Raw genomic sequence first — 18,040 nt, 5'->3', positions numbered from 1 at the left:
TACTTAACAGTCTCAATCTTAACCATTTAGAGACAGTTATGAGGAAAGAATGCACAGTAAGATGTCATAAAATATGGAGTGAGCTGTTGATAGCAACTTGGAAATCTCAAATCTCCTCAAACTTAAAAAAGAAACCAAAGAACTTTCAATTAATTGAAGTAATGTTTGTTTTTGTTTTTTTTCTTAAATCAGTGACTGACAGACACAACAGTATTTACATGCTATGGCTGTTTCATGATCGTCAGTTCAGTTTTACAAACATCACTAACTAAACTAGTTCTTATGCACATCCAATTACGGTTTCTAAAACAAATAATTTTGAAAGTTGCTTATTGCAGGTTCTTATAATACAGATGTTATTTAACTCTGATCACACAAACCTACAATCAAATATGTTCCAACTGTATTAATGCCAGCCTTAATTCATGTATAGTGTATCCAGTGTGTCCTGTCCTTTTTAAGCATGTAAAGAGTGATTTAAAGATTTAATCTTTGTTTATAATAAGTTACAGTCTGCAGAGAGGCTCCTTTATAGGCTTATGCAAAAAAAAAATCAATACCAACAATGAAAAGTTAAAGCCAGCTATAATGAATGGTCTTGAAATGGTTAAACAAGACAAAAGACAATGAAGATATAGTCTACAATGTTGATTATCTGTATCTTGTATAATTTGCAGCAACTTCTCAGATCAAAACTAAGTCCAGATCAAGAAACCAAATATCACTGACGCAAGAAATTTAGAGATCTAACACATGTAGCATTTAGAAATATTTAAACCCATTATTAGCAATGAAGTAAGAAGAATGCAGTCACTTTACAAGTTTTGTTTTTTAAGGTAACACATATAATACCTCCCTACTAAGATTAGGTAGATGTTAGCAGAATTTCTATTGAAATCTTTGTTAGCAACATTAAACACACTTTTTTAGTATGGATATGAATTAAAAAAGAAGCTCACCTGCATCTGAAGCAATTTCTTAATAACAACAACACTTTCAGCAACAACAGCTTCTGCAACACAACATAAGCCACAAGTTTTATTTAAACTAGAGAAACTGTGTAAACCAAAACATCATTGGGAAAAAGTGTTAAAATAACAGCCATCTCTTTCCTTTGTGATAGTAAAAAGAAAGAGACATGGAGGTGCTAACTATAAGAGGCTTTGGATAAGCAATGTAAATGGGCAGTTTTCATAATTAGGTGATATTTCCTTGCCAAGATTAAAACTCATGAAAGGACAGCAAATTGTATCTCACTAAGATATTCATTTACAACTATGTGGTCTGGCTTATTAAGAATTTAGTATCCTTTCCAGAAACACCATCTGTTACTGTTATTAAAATATGAAATGAAGGCCTAGCAATAGTAACTAGCATACCAACACATACAACTAACTTGACCAACTGCAACATAAAATATGGTGTGAAAACATTTATTTTACAATAAAGAAATCTTGGAAAAAGGCTATTTACCATCTCTATTTGACATAAGGTGGACCAATCCATTGAGACAAGCATCTGTGATCTCAGCAATATTGCTAGCACAACGACCAATTGCCTGAATTGTGGCTGCAGCAAATGCTTTGTCTGCACTGGTTACATAGGTCTACAAATATAAAATTAGACAATTTAACATTTAAATTGAGGAGTTTTAAAAAAGTTCTACCAATTTGGAATTTCAGTTGAATATTTTTTAATTTTAAGTGCTGTAGCTGTATCTTCTATCCTACCTCTACTGCTACCACTGCACCATGTCTCACTACTTTCTTTAATCAGAAGTGCATGTATGTAGAACATACTTTCTCTTCCTGGTTGTCATTCAGCTGCTAAACTGAAAGAGGTCAAACTAAATATTAGCTTCATTAACCTGATCCATTTATTCCTATCCTTTATTCTACAAAGAACTGAAAAGAGATATGAGAATGGCCCATCTTCTTCAAATTCTTTCAATTATCAATTTTATATGAAAAGTTGAAAATTTAAATATTTATATCAAAATTTGATTTTTTTCAAATATTGACTGCTAAACTTTGATATACAACTAACACCTATATTTCAGTTATAGCTTAGTTTGAATTTTTGTTCTTTCTGTATCTAGAACCTTACAACTATTGTACCTTTATAATAAATTAACAGGGAGCAAACAGCCAACAAAATGATGACTGAGTTTGTGAGAGAAGAAGTGTCTGTGGTTGGACAATTCTTCAAATACCAAAAATTCTCAAGAAAACTATTAAGAATTTTTCACTATAACACTAAAAACCTATGATTTCAGTGACAGGATTTCATATTATTTTGACAACTTCTCATTACAATTTCTTTCCCTCAACTTTTTACTATAATAATATAGTTAACTCAAATGGGAGACATTTTGAAAATTTGGATATCTGTAATAATGTGTTTTGAATGGCACAATAATGCACTATAATAACAATAATGAACTATAATAATTGATGTAATTTAATCATCCATAGTCTGATATATTTTGGAATATAAAAATTCCTTCTTCAGATATCCTTAGGGATTGATCAATCAATCCCTAGGGATGTCTGAAGAAGGAATTTTTATATTCCGGAATATTATATCAAACTATGGATGATTAAATTACACCAGTTATTATAGTGCATTATTGTGCCATTCAAAACACATTATTACTAGTTATTATTATTGCTTACAAACAATACACAATGCTTCAAGCAAACTACAATACTCTCTTGGATATCTGTATATTATTGGATTAAGAGGTTTTCTGGGAGGCTTTTTAATACCAAGATGTCCTTCTTACAATAGAACTTTCAACAGTTAAAGTGAGAATGGTATCCACTGTTAAGCAAGCTGAGGCTTGCGAAATAACATGACTTCCTTGTAAAAACACATGAAATCATTACTCTACAGAACATAATCACAGTCTGCTATTATTATTATCATTATTTCACACAATATCAAATTACCAGATGTGGCACACACTTTACTCCAGTCTCCATGTGAAGCTTCTTGTAAAATATGAGTCTACCAATTAGTTTCTACATACAGATTGGCACTGAGTCACCAGTAAGGCATATTGAGATTAAGAATTTATTAAAACACCATCATCTACTTTGAGGTAGTCACCTAAGTCAGATATACCATGTGATATACCCATCTGAATACATAGGAAGATGAATACTCTGTTTTGAAATCAAACAGTATCTGCATTCTTTGTTTCTAAGAGAAGATATTCCTAAGGTACAGAAAAACACACCATACTTTTTCCTCAGTTGGCATGATCCATAAATTTATTACATAAAACCTCAATTAAAATTTACTGTTTTAATTTACTCTTCATTTAGAACATGATATAAATAAAATAATCAGATGTTATCAATACCAATGTAATAAAAATTATTTCCATTTGTGAAATGGAAATAATCTGCTTGTGGAAATATTTTTTATGCCCACCAGTTTATTTGAATTAGCAAATGCCTTGTGAAGTTATGATTAATAATTGTTTAAAATAAGAATATAGCTCTTAACTATGTAAGAAGGCTTTCAGTTTACTAAGTACTTTAAAGCCATTTTACACTTAAAAAATTCAAACAAATTTATAGATGTTTTTACAGTTATGCAAAATAATTTTCAAAGAAATAGAAAAAAAAAACAGCAGTAACTTTACCTGAAACTCTCGAAGAATAGTGGATATGTTTGTCTCTGTGGCAAGACTAGTCAAGATTTCTAGCTGCAAAAATATTTACAACCAAAATTATATATGTATGTGTACACACACATATACATATGTACACACACATACTAATACATATGTATATATATTTAAATGCATATGTTTGTGTGTGTGTGTGTGTGTGTGTGTGTGTGTGTGTGTGTGTGTGTGTGTACAAAAAATACAAACAGAAATCTGAAAATAACATTAAAATAAGAAAATACCAAATTTTGATTGTCTTAAAAAGGTTATTTAAAAAGTGTGTATGTGAGGAATATGGTTTTTATAAGTTAACATTTCTAATTCAAAACTGTCAAAATTTATGAGCCATTCATTATTAAAAAATATTGACACACAGAATGCTGTATGATTCTTTCATCTTAAAATGTCAGAAAAACAAAATAACATGTTGAAATCAAGAATATATCTTGCTGGAATTTTCCATATTCCTACCTCTTGAAATGTCAAAAAAATTCTTCATATTAAAATAGCTAAAGTAATATCTTTGAGTTAACTGGAGCCTGGTGTAGCCATCTGGTTCACCAGTCCTCAGTCAAATCGTCCAACCCATGCCAGCACGGAAAGCGGATGTTAAACGAGGATGATGATGATTAACACTAAAGTTAAGCTTCATAATTTACTGATATATGAAAGTAACTTTGTACAATTCACTTTTCTCCTATTTTTTTCTGTCTAGTTTTAGTGCAGGGTCAACATGTTTTTGACATTTCTCCAATAAACATGTTGATCCAACTGACATTGGAAGTTCTGTCACAATTAGCAGGTTCAAAGGACATATTTCCTACTGTGAGTGATAGGAGGCAAAATTTCAACTCAGAACACAAAGAGTGAGAACAGGTAACACAAAGGATCTTGTCCGACGCTCTAAGAATTTTAACAATCCAATGCCCAGAAATGATACTTTATTGACCCTAAAAATATGAAAGACAAAATTGACTTATGTGGGACTGAGATTTGAACTTAAGCCAAAACAAATACCACAATCTTTGTATCCAATGTTCAACATCCATTTTTTCCATGGTAGCAAGAGTGAAATCTTTCTGCAAGTAGCTGTTTTTAGAGCCTTTCTTTCTATTAACCAGTCAACAATGAAGTGAGAAGAAGACTGATTGTCAGGCAAACAAGTAAAATTATATGTTTCATTAATATAATGGCTATACAAAGCTTGAATTCCTAACAATATAATCAATATTGCAGCACTTTAACTGTGATTTCATAGCTATATATCATATATTCTATTAGTTACCCATAAGAAATTGATCATAATTTCTAAAAACAAAAATAAACTTAAGTGAATAGCTGTTAAATTCTTGTCTTACCTTTAATAATTTAACATGCGTTGGGTCATTTGAACGCACATAGAAACTTTTTAGATAGGGCTCAAACATTCCCTGTTGGATAAATATAGACAATAAATTTTTTTAAATAGCATAAATAATATTTTGAATTCTGGGTTTTTAATTATCTTTGTTTTAGAAATGTTTGTTATATTTATTTTCTTATATAGTCACTTTATTCTTCAAAACCACAAAATACAAGTTTCTTCTGAAAGTTCAAAGCCATTTTTAACATTTGCGCAATAAAAATGGGGAAACTTTTTGTCAGCTTATGTGCCTTGCTGAGTGACAAAACACATTGACTAGCTAAAGTAAGATTTGAATTATGAACCATGTATTTAGCAATCCTGCATGTTAAACCCCACAGACCCTATAACAGGAAATAATTCCCTAATAAACAGAAAAATTCCTTAATAGTAACTAATTGTAGTTTAATCCACTTGCATAATCTACAAAATTCATAATAAATAGTGATTTCCTTTAAGTACAAAAAATATTTTCAAGATTTAATTTACAGATAGTTCACCTTATTTTACAATATTTGTTATGATAAACTGCTATTTACTCTAAATTCAATGTTTAAAGAGAAAATCGTTAGGTGAAATAACTTTAATATTTTAACGTGGCACTTTCCCATTTATGCCAATAATACATTTTTTTATTCATTAGGTTAAATTTAAGAAACATGAACTTAATATCTAGAGACCAGTACTGAGGTTTGTTTTTTTTAAGTATGCATTACTTCATTTTTTTATTAAGTATTTGTTTTAACTCAAAATTACATCAAAATCTGTGATTAGCAGTAGTAGCATCACAGACAATAAAACCAACTAATTGAATACAGCACTAATGATGATGTGAAACAGGAGAGTGGATGAAGACTGCACCTAATACAGACAAACACTGCAAGATGAAGTGTTCAGTACAATCCCAGACCAAATTGAAATGGTATGGATCTATGGATTGTCACTGCACATTCATTCAATTTTTAGTCCTATACCATTAGTGTACTCAAAGAGATATCTACTAACAATTACTTCATATTATTAGGCATCAGTTGCAAGTGGTAATGTTACAAATATAACCTAGTGGTTTAAACAACAAAGAAATCCATTTTCTTTATGAACTGTAAAAATATTCAATAGTTGAATAAATGTTTAAGAGAAAAATTAGTGATATTTTTATCAATGTGAATGGAAGAAGAAAATAATATTCTGTTAATTTTTTTACCTTTCTGTATATGGTCATTGTGGCAATGTTGCTTAGCACCACATACTGTACCTCTCTGAAAGTAGAAACATAAAAATGATAAATCAAAGGGATTAGTAACCAAAGAGAATGGCAGAAAGATATCACTAATTTTACAAGTGTTTATTTTTGCTTTGTTTCCTCCCCTGAGACTTCTACTTGGTCAATAAAGAACAAGTTTCAACAAACAAGACAGATGACGTGAGATTAAAACACTACAAAATGAAATACAAATAAATTTAAACTCTGCCATTAGTAGTTTTGTTATTTAGTGCCAGGCTGGCTATGACTGAATAAATCTATAACTGAACATGTTCTATCTGTCTTTTTATTCAGTTGTTGTCTATCTTGGACTATGTTTACTTGCGCATTCTTCCATTATTGTACAACGCTAATGTTTTGAGTAAAATTTGGCTTCTATTTCTAGCATGTCAACCAACCATTTAAAGGCTGCCATTTCGGCTCAACCATAAGGTGTGGTGTAACTCAAGGAAGCATTATTTTGCTCATCCGAATTTACCTTGTTGAAAATATGTGTCACTGCCACAAACACCTAAACTAAGATTTTTATATGCATATGTTATGTTGAAATTTTCAAAAGCCTTCCTGATAGTGAGTAAAAGACTGGCTAAAAGGGAAAAATGTATTGAAAACATTTCTTAGTGTTACACAAGCATTAATGGTTCAGCTGCTCTATTTCAGACAGACTGCTTTCATTTTACCTAAATCAATCTAGGCAAAAACACTGCCCAAGTAAAATAATTAGTATTCACTGTTCTTTAATTATAATACCTTATTTATTTAGCAATTCTGAGTCTTCATCCAGTGATCTATCAGTATTTTAATATAAACTTCAGTGATAGAAACATAAGCAAATTCTTACTTGTGACTCCGCAAAAGTCGAATCAATGCCTTGCCAACAATTCCAACCTCAGCTTTTGGAGCACAGTGGAAATAAAGCTGAGCAACTGACATTACAACCTGTTGAAATATATAAACAGAAGAGATTGCTTGAATAATACTTTCTTTCTTTGGAACAAGAGGGAGGGAATATAGTTAACAACATCCAACAGGAAGCAGTATAGTTACTGGTATGTAATTTATTGATTTCTGGAAACAGAATAATGGCTGTCACCACTCAAGTTTCATGAGAACATGAAACCCCACCAAATCTGGTCTTTAACCCTTTCGTTACTGTATTTGCTTTGAGATGCTCTGTGTTTCTTTCAATTACTTTAAATATAACAAAGAATTTAGTAAAATAACTTAGTTATCATTCAGCTAGTGTTAGGAACATAAATTGTGACTAAGGTTTGGTGGAAGATTTTAATTCAAAATTTATGAAAACAGGACATTTGTACTCAGAGCCAGAGCCGGTTTCAGCCGGGTTGGTAACGAAAGGGTTAATCTTCTGGTGCAGGCATAGCTGCATAGTTGATAATACCATTAGTCTAAACAATGTCAAAACAGACAATGATGAATGTGTGTGTGTGAACACACATACAGAATATAAATACACTAATATAAATACACACACACACATTTATATTTATCAGTATGTATATATGCATCCATATATGCATTTCTTTTACCACAGATTAATATGCTGGAAAGTATATTGAGGTGCGGCTGATGTGTGAGTAAAATTCTTGAAAGTTCAAATGCTTTCCATCATGTTTTTCTGACCTTGTTGACTTCATCTAGAAGTTTGTTGTTGCTGAACACAATCTCGTCCCCTGCTTACCCACCTGTGTAATTATTTTCATTAAAAATTATTTTATACCATTTGCTTATGTCATTTTGTTTTTACTTTATTTGTTATCTTAACTTTTTCTTTGTTTTTTTTTTCATCTTTTCATTATTTTGTTTAAATTTTCAAAAATTTAGATTCAAAAAAATGTCAACTACAATAATTTTGTTGTCATCCTGATCCTCCTGAGATGAAAAAGGTTGCTGTTGCTAGCTGGTGATACAATAAAGATGTGAAAGAAAAGATAAAATACCCATTAAAAGAGTAACCCACCGCAGCATTCCTACTATTGAGCAAGGGCTTAGTTTGCCGTAGCAACAGGCGGTGATCTGAATCCATGCTGTACACTTTCTTCACAGATTTACTATCTTCTTTTTCCTCTTCTTTATCAGAATCATCATAAAAATGCTGTTCAGATTCTTCATTTGTTTCCTGGTCAGACAAGAAAATATTTATTCAAGTAAAATGTAGTTCCTAAACATGATATCTTCTAACAAAGGAATGTTTAATAATTCATTATTACAAAGTAGTGCATTTCTTTAGATAAATATTGATTGAACAGAAGTAAATCTCAGCTGTTCTACCATGGTCGTTGTCAGTGCTGCCGGACTGGCTCCTGTGCAGATGGCACGTAAAAAGCACCGTTTGAACGTGGCCGATGCCAGTACTTCCTGACTGGCCCTTGTGCCGGTAGCACATAAAAGCACCTACTACACTCAGAGTTGTTGGCATTCGGAAGGGCATCCAGCTGTAGAAACAATGCCAGATCAGATTGGAGCCTGGTGCAGCCTTCTAGCTCATCAGCCCTCAGTCAAACCATCCAACACATGCCAGCATGGAAAGCGAACGTTAAACGATAATGATAATGATGATTTTAGTCCAAAATTAACTATTGCAAAACAAGTTAAGTGTTATTAAGAAATAAAGTGTTTCTGTATATTTCAAATTATTTTTTTATTTTTTAGAAATGCATTTACGAATACTCTTATTGTCTTTCTTATTAACAATTTATCAGCTATTTTTATCATACTCTTTACTCTCTTTTACTCGTTTCAGTCTTTTGACTGTGGCCATGCTGGAGCACCGCCTTTAGTCGAGCAAATTGACCCCAGGACTTATTCTTTGTAAGCCTAGTACTTATTCTATCGGTCTCTTTTGCCGAACTGTTAAGTTACGGGTACGTGAACACACCAGCATCGGTTGTCAAGTGATGTTGAGGGGACAAACCCAGACACACAAAGATATACACATACATACATATATATATACATATATACGATGGGCTTCTTTCAGTTTCCGTCTACCAAATCCACTCACAAGGCTTTGGTCGGCCCGAGGCTATAGTAGAAGACACTTGCCCAAGATGCCACGCAGTGGGACTGAACCCGGAACTATGTGGTTGGTAAGCAAGCTACTAACCACACACCCACTCCTACACCTATAAGATTTGCATGAAAGTTCCTGCTTCTTATATTCCATTCCAGAAGTTTACTAAAAATATTTGAACCATTTAGCTAGCTTGATATCAACCTTAATAAAAATAATGAATTTTCAAAGCTATTTTGATTAGAAGCATTTGTTCAGGAGCTAAGATATTACAGCGGTTGCTTAGTATGGAATTAATTGTTATAGCAAACAAGATATTCATACATTATAAAACAGGCACCTACTTCAGTAACACTCAACTTTTCCTCTCAGATATCTGTGTTTAGAATTCTATTTATCTAATTAGCAAGCACAAATAATGAAGGTAATTATAAAATTGTGAAATCTTTATAATAGCCAAAAATAAAATAAACTGAAATGAATTTGATAAAAAAAGAAAAAAAAAAATCATACTTACAGTTTGATTTGGATTAGTAAACTGTGTCCGACAATATCGTGTCAGCATGTTGATGATGACAACCTGGCCCCATTCTTCAACATCTACCAGCAGATTACAAAGTTTTCGATAGTTCTTGTGTATCAAGTCTATCCTTTCTGGGCAAACTTCCTCAAAGGCTTGAATAGCACTTCCAGCAACAAGCTGAAACAATAACATGAAAAAAATTTAATCAATAAACAGTATGATGTCTAAAGTAATATCTTTTTTTTAAAACAATACATGATGTCCTTCATCAATGGAGATGCAAAATTCAGTGAAATAAAATATAGATGCACTCTGCTGGTAAATGAACCAGAAACAATAAAACTTATACTGAATCAGATAAAAGCCAATAACTCACTGTGGTCTTATCAGCCAAGAGTTTCTCAATAACTTCAATCAGTTGGTCTTTCTGTTCTGGATCCAAACTGTTAACAGAGTAGAGGTTGTAATACATAACAGAGAAAAAGTTTAAAGATATTAAAAATTAAGAAGAAATTTCAGTGACTCAGTTAATTAGCATTAACAAGATCATTATTTGTTTATCAATCAGGCTTTTTGTACTTAAAACTTTTATTTCAAATAAAAATGAATAATCTTGCTTACTCACCTGTAGAGTTTAGGAATAGCATGTGCTGCAGTCTTGCGCACATAAGGTGACATATCCATTACAGCCTCTTTAATAGCTAACATCATAATGGGAACAATAACTGTAACACGGATACTAGATAAGACACGTAAAGCACTGGCTCGGATTAGCTGGTTAGGGTCCTGAAATTAAAGAAGCCATCATTAAGCAACCGTAAATCAAATGTTTAGGTAAGGGTTGGTACAATGTTTATTTTAATGTTATTGTTTTTCTTCCCTTCTATGAAGGCTAAAGTCAACAGTACAAAATATCCTACACACTGCCATGTTAAGATACATAAGATACATACTTGTGTGAAGACATTTACTCAACTAAATCATATGCTAACCATCATATTAGCTGTTTTACATTCTATAAGATAGTCAGAAGTGCAGGGACAGTCCTCATAACCTTGCAAACCCTCCCAAGCTGAAAAAGAGTTTATCAACAATGCTAACTTGTTCAAATTCATGAACAAACTTTCACAAATGCACTCAACTACAACCCTTCTGACATGCTATGTCCTCTCTCTGTCTATTCTTTCATTACTACAATGGATCTTGCACCTTTGGACCAGTAAAGCTATGTGCAACTCCAGTTCTTCCCATTGTACCCACTGTTTTACCCTTCAAACACTTCACTCAATCCTGCATCTCTACATCACCCTCTGAAACCCATCCCTATTAAACTGACTCTACAGTCATCAACTTACAGAAATTCATCTTTAAATTAGAAATTACTTTAAAAATGATAAATTCCCTCAACTATCGTGAATGTTACGTTCAAAAACACCCCATGATAGGTGAAAATCCACAAAGTAGAAACAGTACTGTACTGTGTATATCGTTTTTATTATTTTTTATAATTTGCACATATTTATTTTATTATAAATGCAAAGCAACATCACAGAGGAATCATAAGCTTAATAAACCGCGATAAGTGAACCACAAAATGGCAAGGGATTACTGTAATTCAAAAAACTATAAACTGTAAAATATACTTCAGGTAAGCTAAATTTATAAATTACATCCACCCAACTAACTCATTTCTTCACCCAATCACACACTGTTGTCTCATCAACCAGATTCTATACTTAACTTTCTCCAATCATTCTTTCTAGAAATTCATCCCTCTGGAATACTGCAATCCCAATCAATGATCCTTCAAGCAACCAATAATTTAAACTGAAAATTTGCTACACTAACTTCACTCAGTAACACTTCCTTCTTGTCTTGAAAATCACTGAAAGGCTATGGGCATTGACTCTATACTAATGACAACAAAATTCAATTTTTACCTTCAGGGCTCTTTGGAACGTACTTATTGACAACAATGCCAGATCTTGTTGTTCTTCTGCATAACGGGTTAAATACACATAGACAAGTTTCTTCACCTTGAGAAAAAAAAAACATATTTATGAACAAAATTTAGTATGATTTATTTGAAGAAATATCTATTTTCATTTGTAACTTCTGTTTTTTACTTTTTCAAAGCATACATGAGAACAGGAATCCCTCACTTTATGGAAGTAATGCATTCATAAAATTAATTTTCCCATTGATTTTCATATTATCAAGTGATATTGTGTTCCTACAGATATTCAAAAAAAAAAGCACAAGAAAACGACAAAGAACAAGCAACACAAACACCTTTATAACAAATATAATTATTTCTAAACATACACAATACAATATAGATACATAAAAACACAAAAACATTTCAAGAGGAATAAATTAGGGAAACAATAAGAATTATAATATCGTAAGATTATGTTCTTACCACAAAAGATGTGAGGGGTGGTGCTGGAATAAGTGTTACTAGAAGGATGAGGGAAATATTTACCATCTTATTGTTCATTATCATGAATATTAGCTTGAGGGGTGAAAATCTTGCCCAAGGTTGTTTGTTGTTTATGGCACATCATCTCTTTTGCACAACTCAGCATAGGAACTGAGGTCATTGTAAACCCTTGTAATTTTTATGTTATATTCATGATTAGGGTCATTATCAACAAAAACCTGCAGAACTTCTATAAGTACCAGCCCTTTGTCAATTTTAGTAGTCAATTTAAGTGGTGTAGGAAGAACTTCCATTGTCCCATTTGTATTCTCAGCTTGTTCTTTTTCTAACAGCATCAGCTCCTCATTAACTCAACTTTCTCTCTCGGACTCTAGCAACTCAATCACATCATCATCTAGGACTTCTTCAAATCTTACATCCTTTGCAAGACTTTAATGTAAAATTCTTGCTTGAATAAAACTTGTAATGTCATGAATACAGTCTGGCCATATATTTTTCCAAACACTATTCAAAATTGAAGGTTTCACTTCATCCTATGACTCACCTATATTATCCACAGAATCCATTATCTTGAATTTCTTTTATAAATCTGACTATCAATTGTTTTCTTAAGTTGTTTGCCTTCAAGTTAGCTATCACACTTTGATCCATAGGCTGGAACAAAGAAGTTGTATTCTGATAACATTCTCATGTTATCAGAAAGGTTGACTAAGTTTGCTGGGTGGCTTGGTGCATTGTCTAAAAGAAGCAATGTTTTGTTGGAAATATTATGTCTGGCACCATACCTTTCTACTGAAGGACAAAAAAAAAATAAAGGTTTGCAAATCACTCTTTGAAAAGGCTCTTAGTCATCCATGCCTCTTTATTTGAATGCCAAATCAGAGGTAGATTAAACTTTGTGTAACCCTTAAAACCCCTTAGATTTTCAGAATGATACACATGTAAGGGCTTTGACTTAATATCACCTGTGGCATTTTTTTTTCAAAAGAATATTTCAGATGATTTTTAGAAGCTTTAAATCTTGATGGTGATTACTCTTCTCAAGAAATAAAAGATTTAGCAAGCATACTCTTCAACAAAAGTGCAGTCTCATCAACATTTCCCAAGTTAATTAGTAGCTGTCTCTGTATCAGCACTTGCAGTTTCAACAGTCATTTTTGTATTGTGCAAATTTATGCACTTCTTAAACCTTTCAAACCAGTCTTCACAAGCCAAATAGGATTTTTCATTATAAGTTTCACCTTCGTTTTTTGGCAAATCATCATATAAACTTTTGGCTCTTTTTTTTTTTTTTAATTACCATCATATTTATTGGTACATTATGTCAATTCTGACCCTTGATCCATACACTCAAGAATTGTTCTATTTTAAGCATTACATTAGAACTATGAAAAGATAAGGTCCAGACAGTTAAAGTAGCTTCCTGAACACTTGGCAGAATTTTCTCTCGTCATGTATTGTTCCTACTGTAGTTGTTGGCACTCTGTCGCTTACAATGTCGAGGGTTCCAGTTGATCCGATCAACGGAACAGCTTGCTCGTGAAATTAACATGCAAGTGGCTGAGCACTCCACAGACACGTGTACCCTTAACGTAGTTCTCGGGGATATTCAGTGTGATACAGTGTGACAAGGTTGACCCTTTGAATTATAGACACAACAGAAACAGGAAGAAAGAGTGAGAGAAAGTTGTGGTGAACGGGTACAGCAGGGTTTGCCACTATCCCCTGCCAGAGCCTCGTAGAGCTTTAGGTGTTTTCGCTCAATAAACACTGGGAATCGAAACCGCGATCCTACGACCATGAGTCCACTGCCCTAACCACTGGGCCATTGCGCCTCCACCCTACTGTAGACATCGTAAGATTTAAGTTTTACTTCTGCATCAAGTAACTTTAAAAAAAAAAAAAAATATCTAAAGTAATCCCCTCCCTTCTCATAAACTAATGAAAAAACAGTATGTTTATTAGCTCTGTTTTCTATATTGGCAATAATACCCTTAGTTGTATAAACCAGTTACAAATATTTATATATACTCTTTACTCTTTTACTTGTTTCAGTCATTTGACTGCAGCCATGCTGGAGCACCGCCTTTAGTCGAGCAAATCGACCCCAGGACTTATTCTTTGGAAGCCTAGTACTTATTCTATCGGACTCTTTTGCCGAACCGCTAAGTTACGGGGACGTAAACAACACCAGCATCGGTTGTCAAGCGATGTTGGGGGGACAAACACAGACACACAAACATATACACACACATACATATATATATATATATATATATATATATACGACGGGCTTCTTTCAGTTTCCATCTACCAAATCCACTCACAAGGCTTTGGTCAGCCCGAGGCTATAGTAAAAGACACTTGCCCAAGGTGCCATGCAGTGGGACTGAACCCAGAACCTTGTGGTTGGTCCCACTCCCGCGCCTATATATATATATCTCTTCAAATCTCGAAGAGTATCTCTTTCCACACTGCTAACTATTGTAACATTAGAACAAAATTTTATTTATTTATTCATTCATTTTTACTCATTTGACTCTTCTGATGAAAAAGATAAAAATGTCATGCATACCATAGAAATTCATCGTCACTCAATTGTCACTGATACCATGTGACAACTGCTTCCTCGCCTAAACATATCATGCCAGATGTGAAGATGTAGAAGAATAAGCACATGAAGCTAGTAATTAATTAGCAAAGTGTAAACTGCTGTCATGTGCTATGATTATAAATATAGTCTGAAGCTTTCTGCAAGTTTTTCATTGTATGAAAATTACACAAAGATTTCAGCTTGTTTTAATGTACAAGCTATTTATTTTTTGAAGGGATACTCTCACTCCTACCCCACCCCACCCCCAAACCCACAAATATTTTCTATTATTTGGTTGAGCCTATTTGGTAATTAAGCTTCTCCCCCTCCTCTCTCAATTTACATAGTGCTATGGATACAATGTCATTTTTAGGCTACCACTATAAAAAAAACTCTTTAGCCTCATTTACCTACAGAACAAAGCAACCTTTGTACCCAGCAGACTTATTCTGCCACTGCGAACTTCTTGATAGCTAAATCCAATCCACAAATAGAAAACTTGACAAAATAGAACATAAGAGCAAGATATGGACTCTGCAAGCTCCATTGGATGTTATCCATCTAAGAAGAAATAACTTCAGCTATGAACTATGACATGATAGAAGGGACTCTCTCTCTCTCTCTCTCTCTAGTACTGTAAGACATACACAATCACAAGGTTGACTGGTTTTTCTCTGTTGCTATATGTGCACAATAACATAAATTGTGACAGCCCATCTAACCCAAGCCAGCATAGAAAAACAAATGCAACATGATGATGATGGTGTGAGTGTGTGTGTGTGTAATTGTTTGTGAGTAAGTAGGATTAGTTTAAACATAATTAAGGATTTTGCACAATCAACTTCACAACTGGCCATAGCTGTCAAATTATAACAGACACTACATATTTCTAACATAGATACATACTGAGCACTTTTGCGTTATTGTATGAAAAACTAATAAAAGTAATATTATATATAATACTAATAATTTGCAAATTCTTATTATATATTGTAGACAATGTATTTAGAAATAATCTCCAACATACTTTTCAGAGAAAAAGCAATGTAAAGCTTTTTAAATTACAGTTACTGGACTAAGAGTAGAACTTGGAGAATGACTGGAAGTCAGTCAAAAATGTAAAAGTTTAAATCATTTGAAGTAATTATAGGTGTGTGTGCATGTGTAGTGCATATATGCGCACATAGATGGGTGGCTGATATTACATAACTGACAGTGGAGGATGGATTTATGCTTGGCATGGGACTAGTAGCATGGGACTTAGCACAGGACTGAAGCACAATTTAGTTCTCAAGGTGAAAGGCAACCTTCACAGCCAGTCTTAGCTAAATGAAGAATGTGTGATCATCATCATTTAACACCCAGCTTCCATGCTGGCATGGGCTGGATAGTTTAAAAGGACCTGATGAGTCAGAGGACTGTATCATGCTCCAATGTCTAGTTTTGCATGCTTTCTACAGCTGAATGTCCTTTCCTAATGCCAACCATTTTACAGAGTACCAGGAGCATTTTTCATGGCACCAACACTAGTGATGATCCCCTTGTAATTTCCTTCTTATGTTTTATTTCTCATTCTAAAAATAAATTTCCAAATTAATTGCCATCAATTTTTTTTCCTTCTTCACAAATAATCTTTTCCAAAAATCCTTCTACTATTAAGAGTTATGATTGTCTTGGAAGCAACAGAAGATGTAATTTTACTATTTCATATATGTTTATTTATAAGCATAAATGAAATAATTTAAGCAAGCCTGTTGTTATTAACTAATCACCTATAAAGTAGAAGTGGAAACTCTAGTCATTTAGGTAAGCTGAAGTAAACTGATTTATACTGAAATGCAAGTCAGTGACTAAATTATTTTGACTGGGGGTACAACATACAGTCAATTGTTGAGCAATTTAACTGCATAGCCATTATACAATAATTGACAATTAATCCAAAGTAATCACTGAACTGTAGTTAATAGGTGAACTAAAATAACTAGAGCTAAATCTTTTGACTTTTCTTTATCTTCATCTTAAAAGATGTGGTTAGTTAGAAAAACATGTAGGTTCTAGATTGCTAAAATTTGAACGAAAATGTTTAGAGAAAGGTTTTTAATCCTAACTTGCAGTGATGGTGGTGGGTGGGTGTACCAGAATATTGATACTAGAAAAGTTAAAAGTTAGAATGAGAACACATGGGAAAAATATTCCAAAGGAGTTCCTTATAATAAAATATTGTAAACCAATATGGAATCCTCTACATTAGGCATGGGCAACCTTTTTCAAGAAGTAGGCTGCATGAGAAATGGCTCATCACCAGGCAAACCACACTACTAAATAAATTCATGGTAATTTTTCATTAGCTCTGGCATTCAGAAAGTCCTGTTGGCTGCACTTTACTTATGACTGCTCTACATAGCTAATTGACCCACTAGAAATAGTAGTTGAATCTCCATCACATAACACTGCTCTCTTTTAAAAAAAAAAGAAGGGCATGTTGAATAATGTAGTCATCATCATCATCGTTTAACGTCTGCTTTCCATGCTAGCATGGGTTGGACGATTTGACTGAGGACTGGTGCAACCGGATGGCTACACCAGGCTCCAATCTAGTTTGGCAGAGTTTCTACAGCTGGATGCCCTTCCTAACGCCAACCACTCAGAGAGTGTAGTGGGTGCTTTTACGTGTCACCCGCACGAAAACGGCCACGCTCGAAATGGTGTCTTTTATGTGCCACCCGCACAAGAGCCAGTCCAGGGGCACTGGCAACGATCTCGCTCGTAGTGTGAGATAAAAAAAAAATTTTAAGGGATGGTCATGGCTAAAAGCTTTTGTTCATACATCAGCTCAATCAGAGCTGATCAGGAGCTAAACAACAATAAAAGGATAGCATATAATGCCTGGTAAAGTATCTCAAGAGAAAGAATACAAGGCATTAAAAGTAAAGAATTTGGTATAATATATACATTCTACTTTATGTAAGGATGCTGCTTACAGATTCTAGAAAAGATGAAAGGAAAATATGAAATATTTCAAATTCATCATCATTTGTCACTGGTTGTGGGCTGCATCATCTAGCACACAGAACAGCAAAAAAAAAAAACAAAAAAAAAAAA

General features: G+C 33.3%; 1 protein-coding gene across 2 annotated transcripts in view; it reads right to left on the bottom strand.

Annotated features, from left to right (window-relative positions):
- The window catches only part of LOC106869107 (AP-3 complex subunit beta-2), a 56,322-nt gene that overhangs the window by 28,070 nt on the left and 10,212 nt on the right, over positions 1-18,040 (bottom strand). For both annotated transcript variants that reach the window (XM_014914647.2, XM_014914648.2), the window contains exons 4-14: positions 11,843-11,938; positions 10,528-10,688; positions 10,279-10,345; positions 9,897-10,079; positions 8,327-8,485; positions 7,187-7,284; positions 6,286-6,340; positions 5,038-5,109; positions 3,653-3,715; positions 1,474-1,606; positions 960-1,012 (exon numbers count right to left, since the gene is read on the bottom strand). In XM_014914647.2, coding sequence (XP_014770133.1) covers positions 960-1,012; positions 1,474-1,606; positions 3,653-3,715; positions 5,038-5,109; positions 6,286-6,340; positions 7,187-7,284; positions 8,327-8,485; positions 9,897-10,079; positions 10,279-10,345; positions 10,528-10,688; positions 11,843-11,938 — 1,140 coding nt within the window. The remainder of the gene's footprint in view (positions 1-959; positions 1,013-1,473; positions 1,607-3,652; positions 3,716-5,037; positions 5,110-6,285; positions 6,341-7,186; positions 7,285-8,326; positions 8,486-9,896; positions 10,080-10,278; positions 10,346-10,527; positions 10,689-11,842; positions 11,939-18,040) is intronic.

This window comes from Octopus bimaculoides, chromosome 2, assembly GCF_001194135.2.
Source record: "Octopus bimaculoides isolate UCB-OBI-ISO-001 chromosome 2, ASM119413v2, whole genome shotgun sequence".
Taxonomy (NCBI): domain Eukaryota; kingdom Metazoa; phylum Mollusca; class Cephalopoda; order Octopoda; family Octopodidae; genus Octopus; species Octopus bimaculoides.
This window is presented reverse-complemented; position numbering and strand designations above follow the sequence as displayed.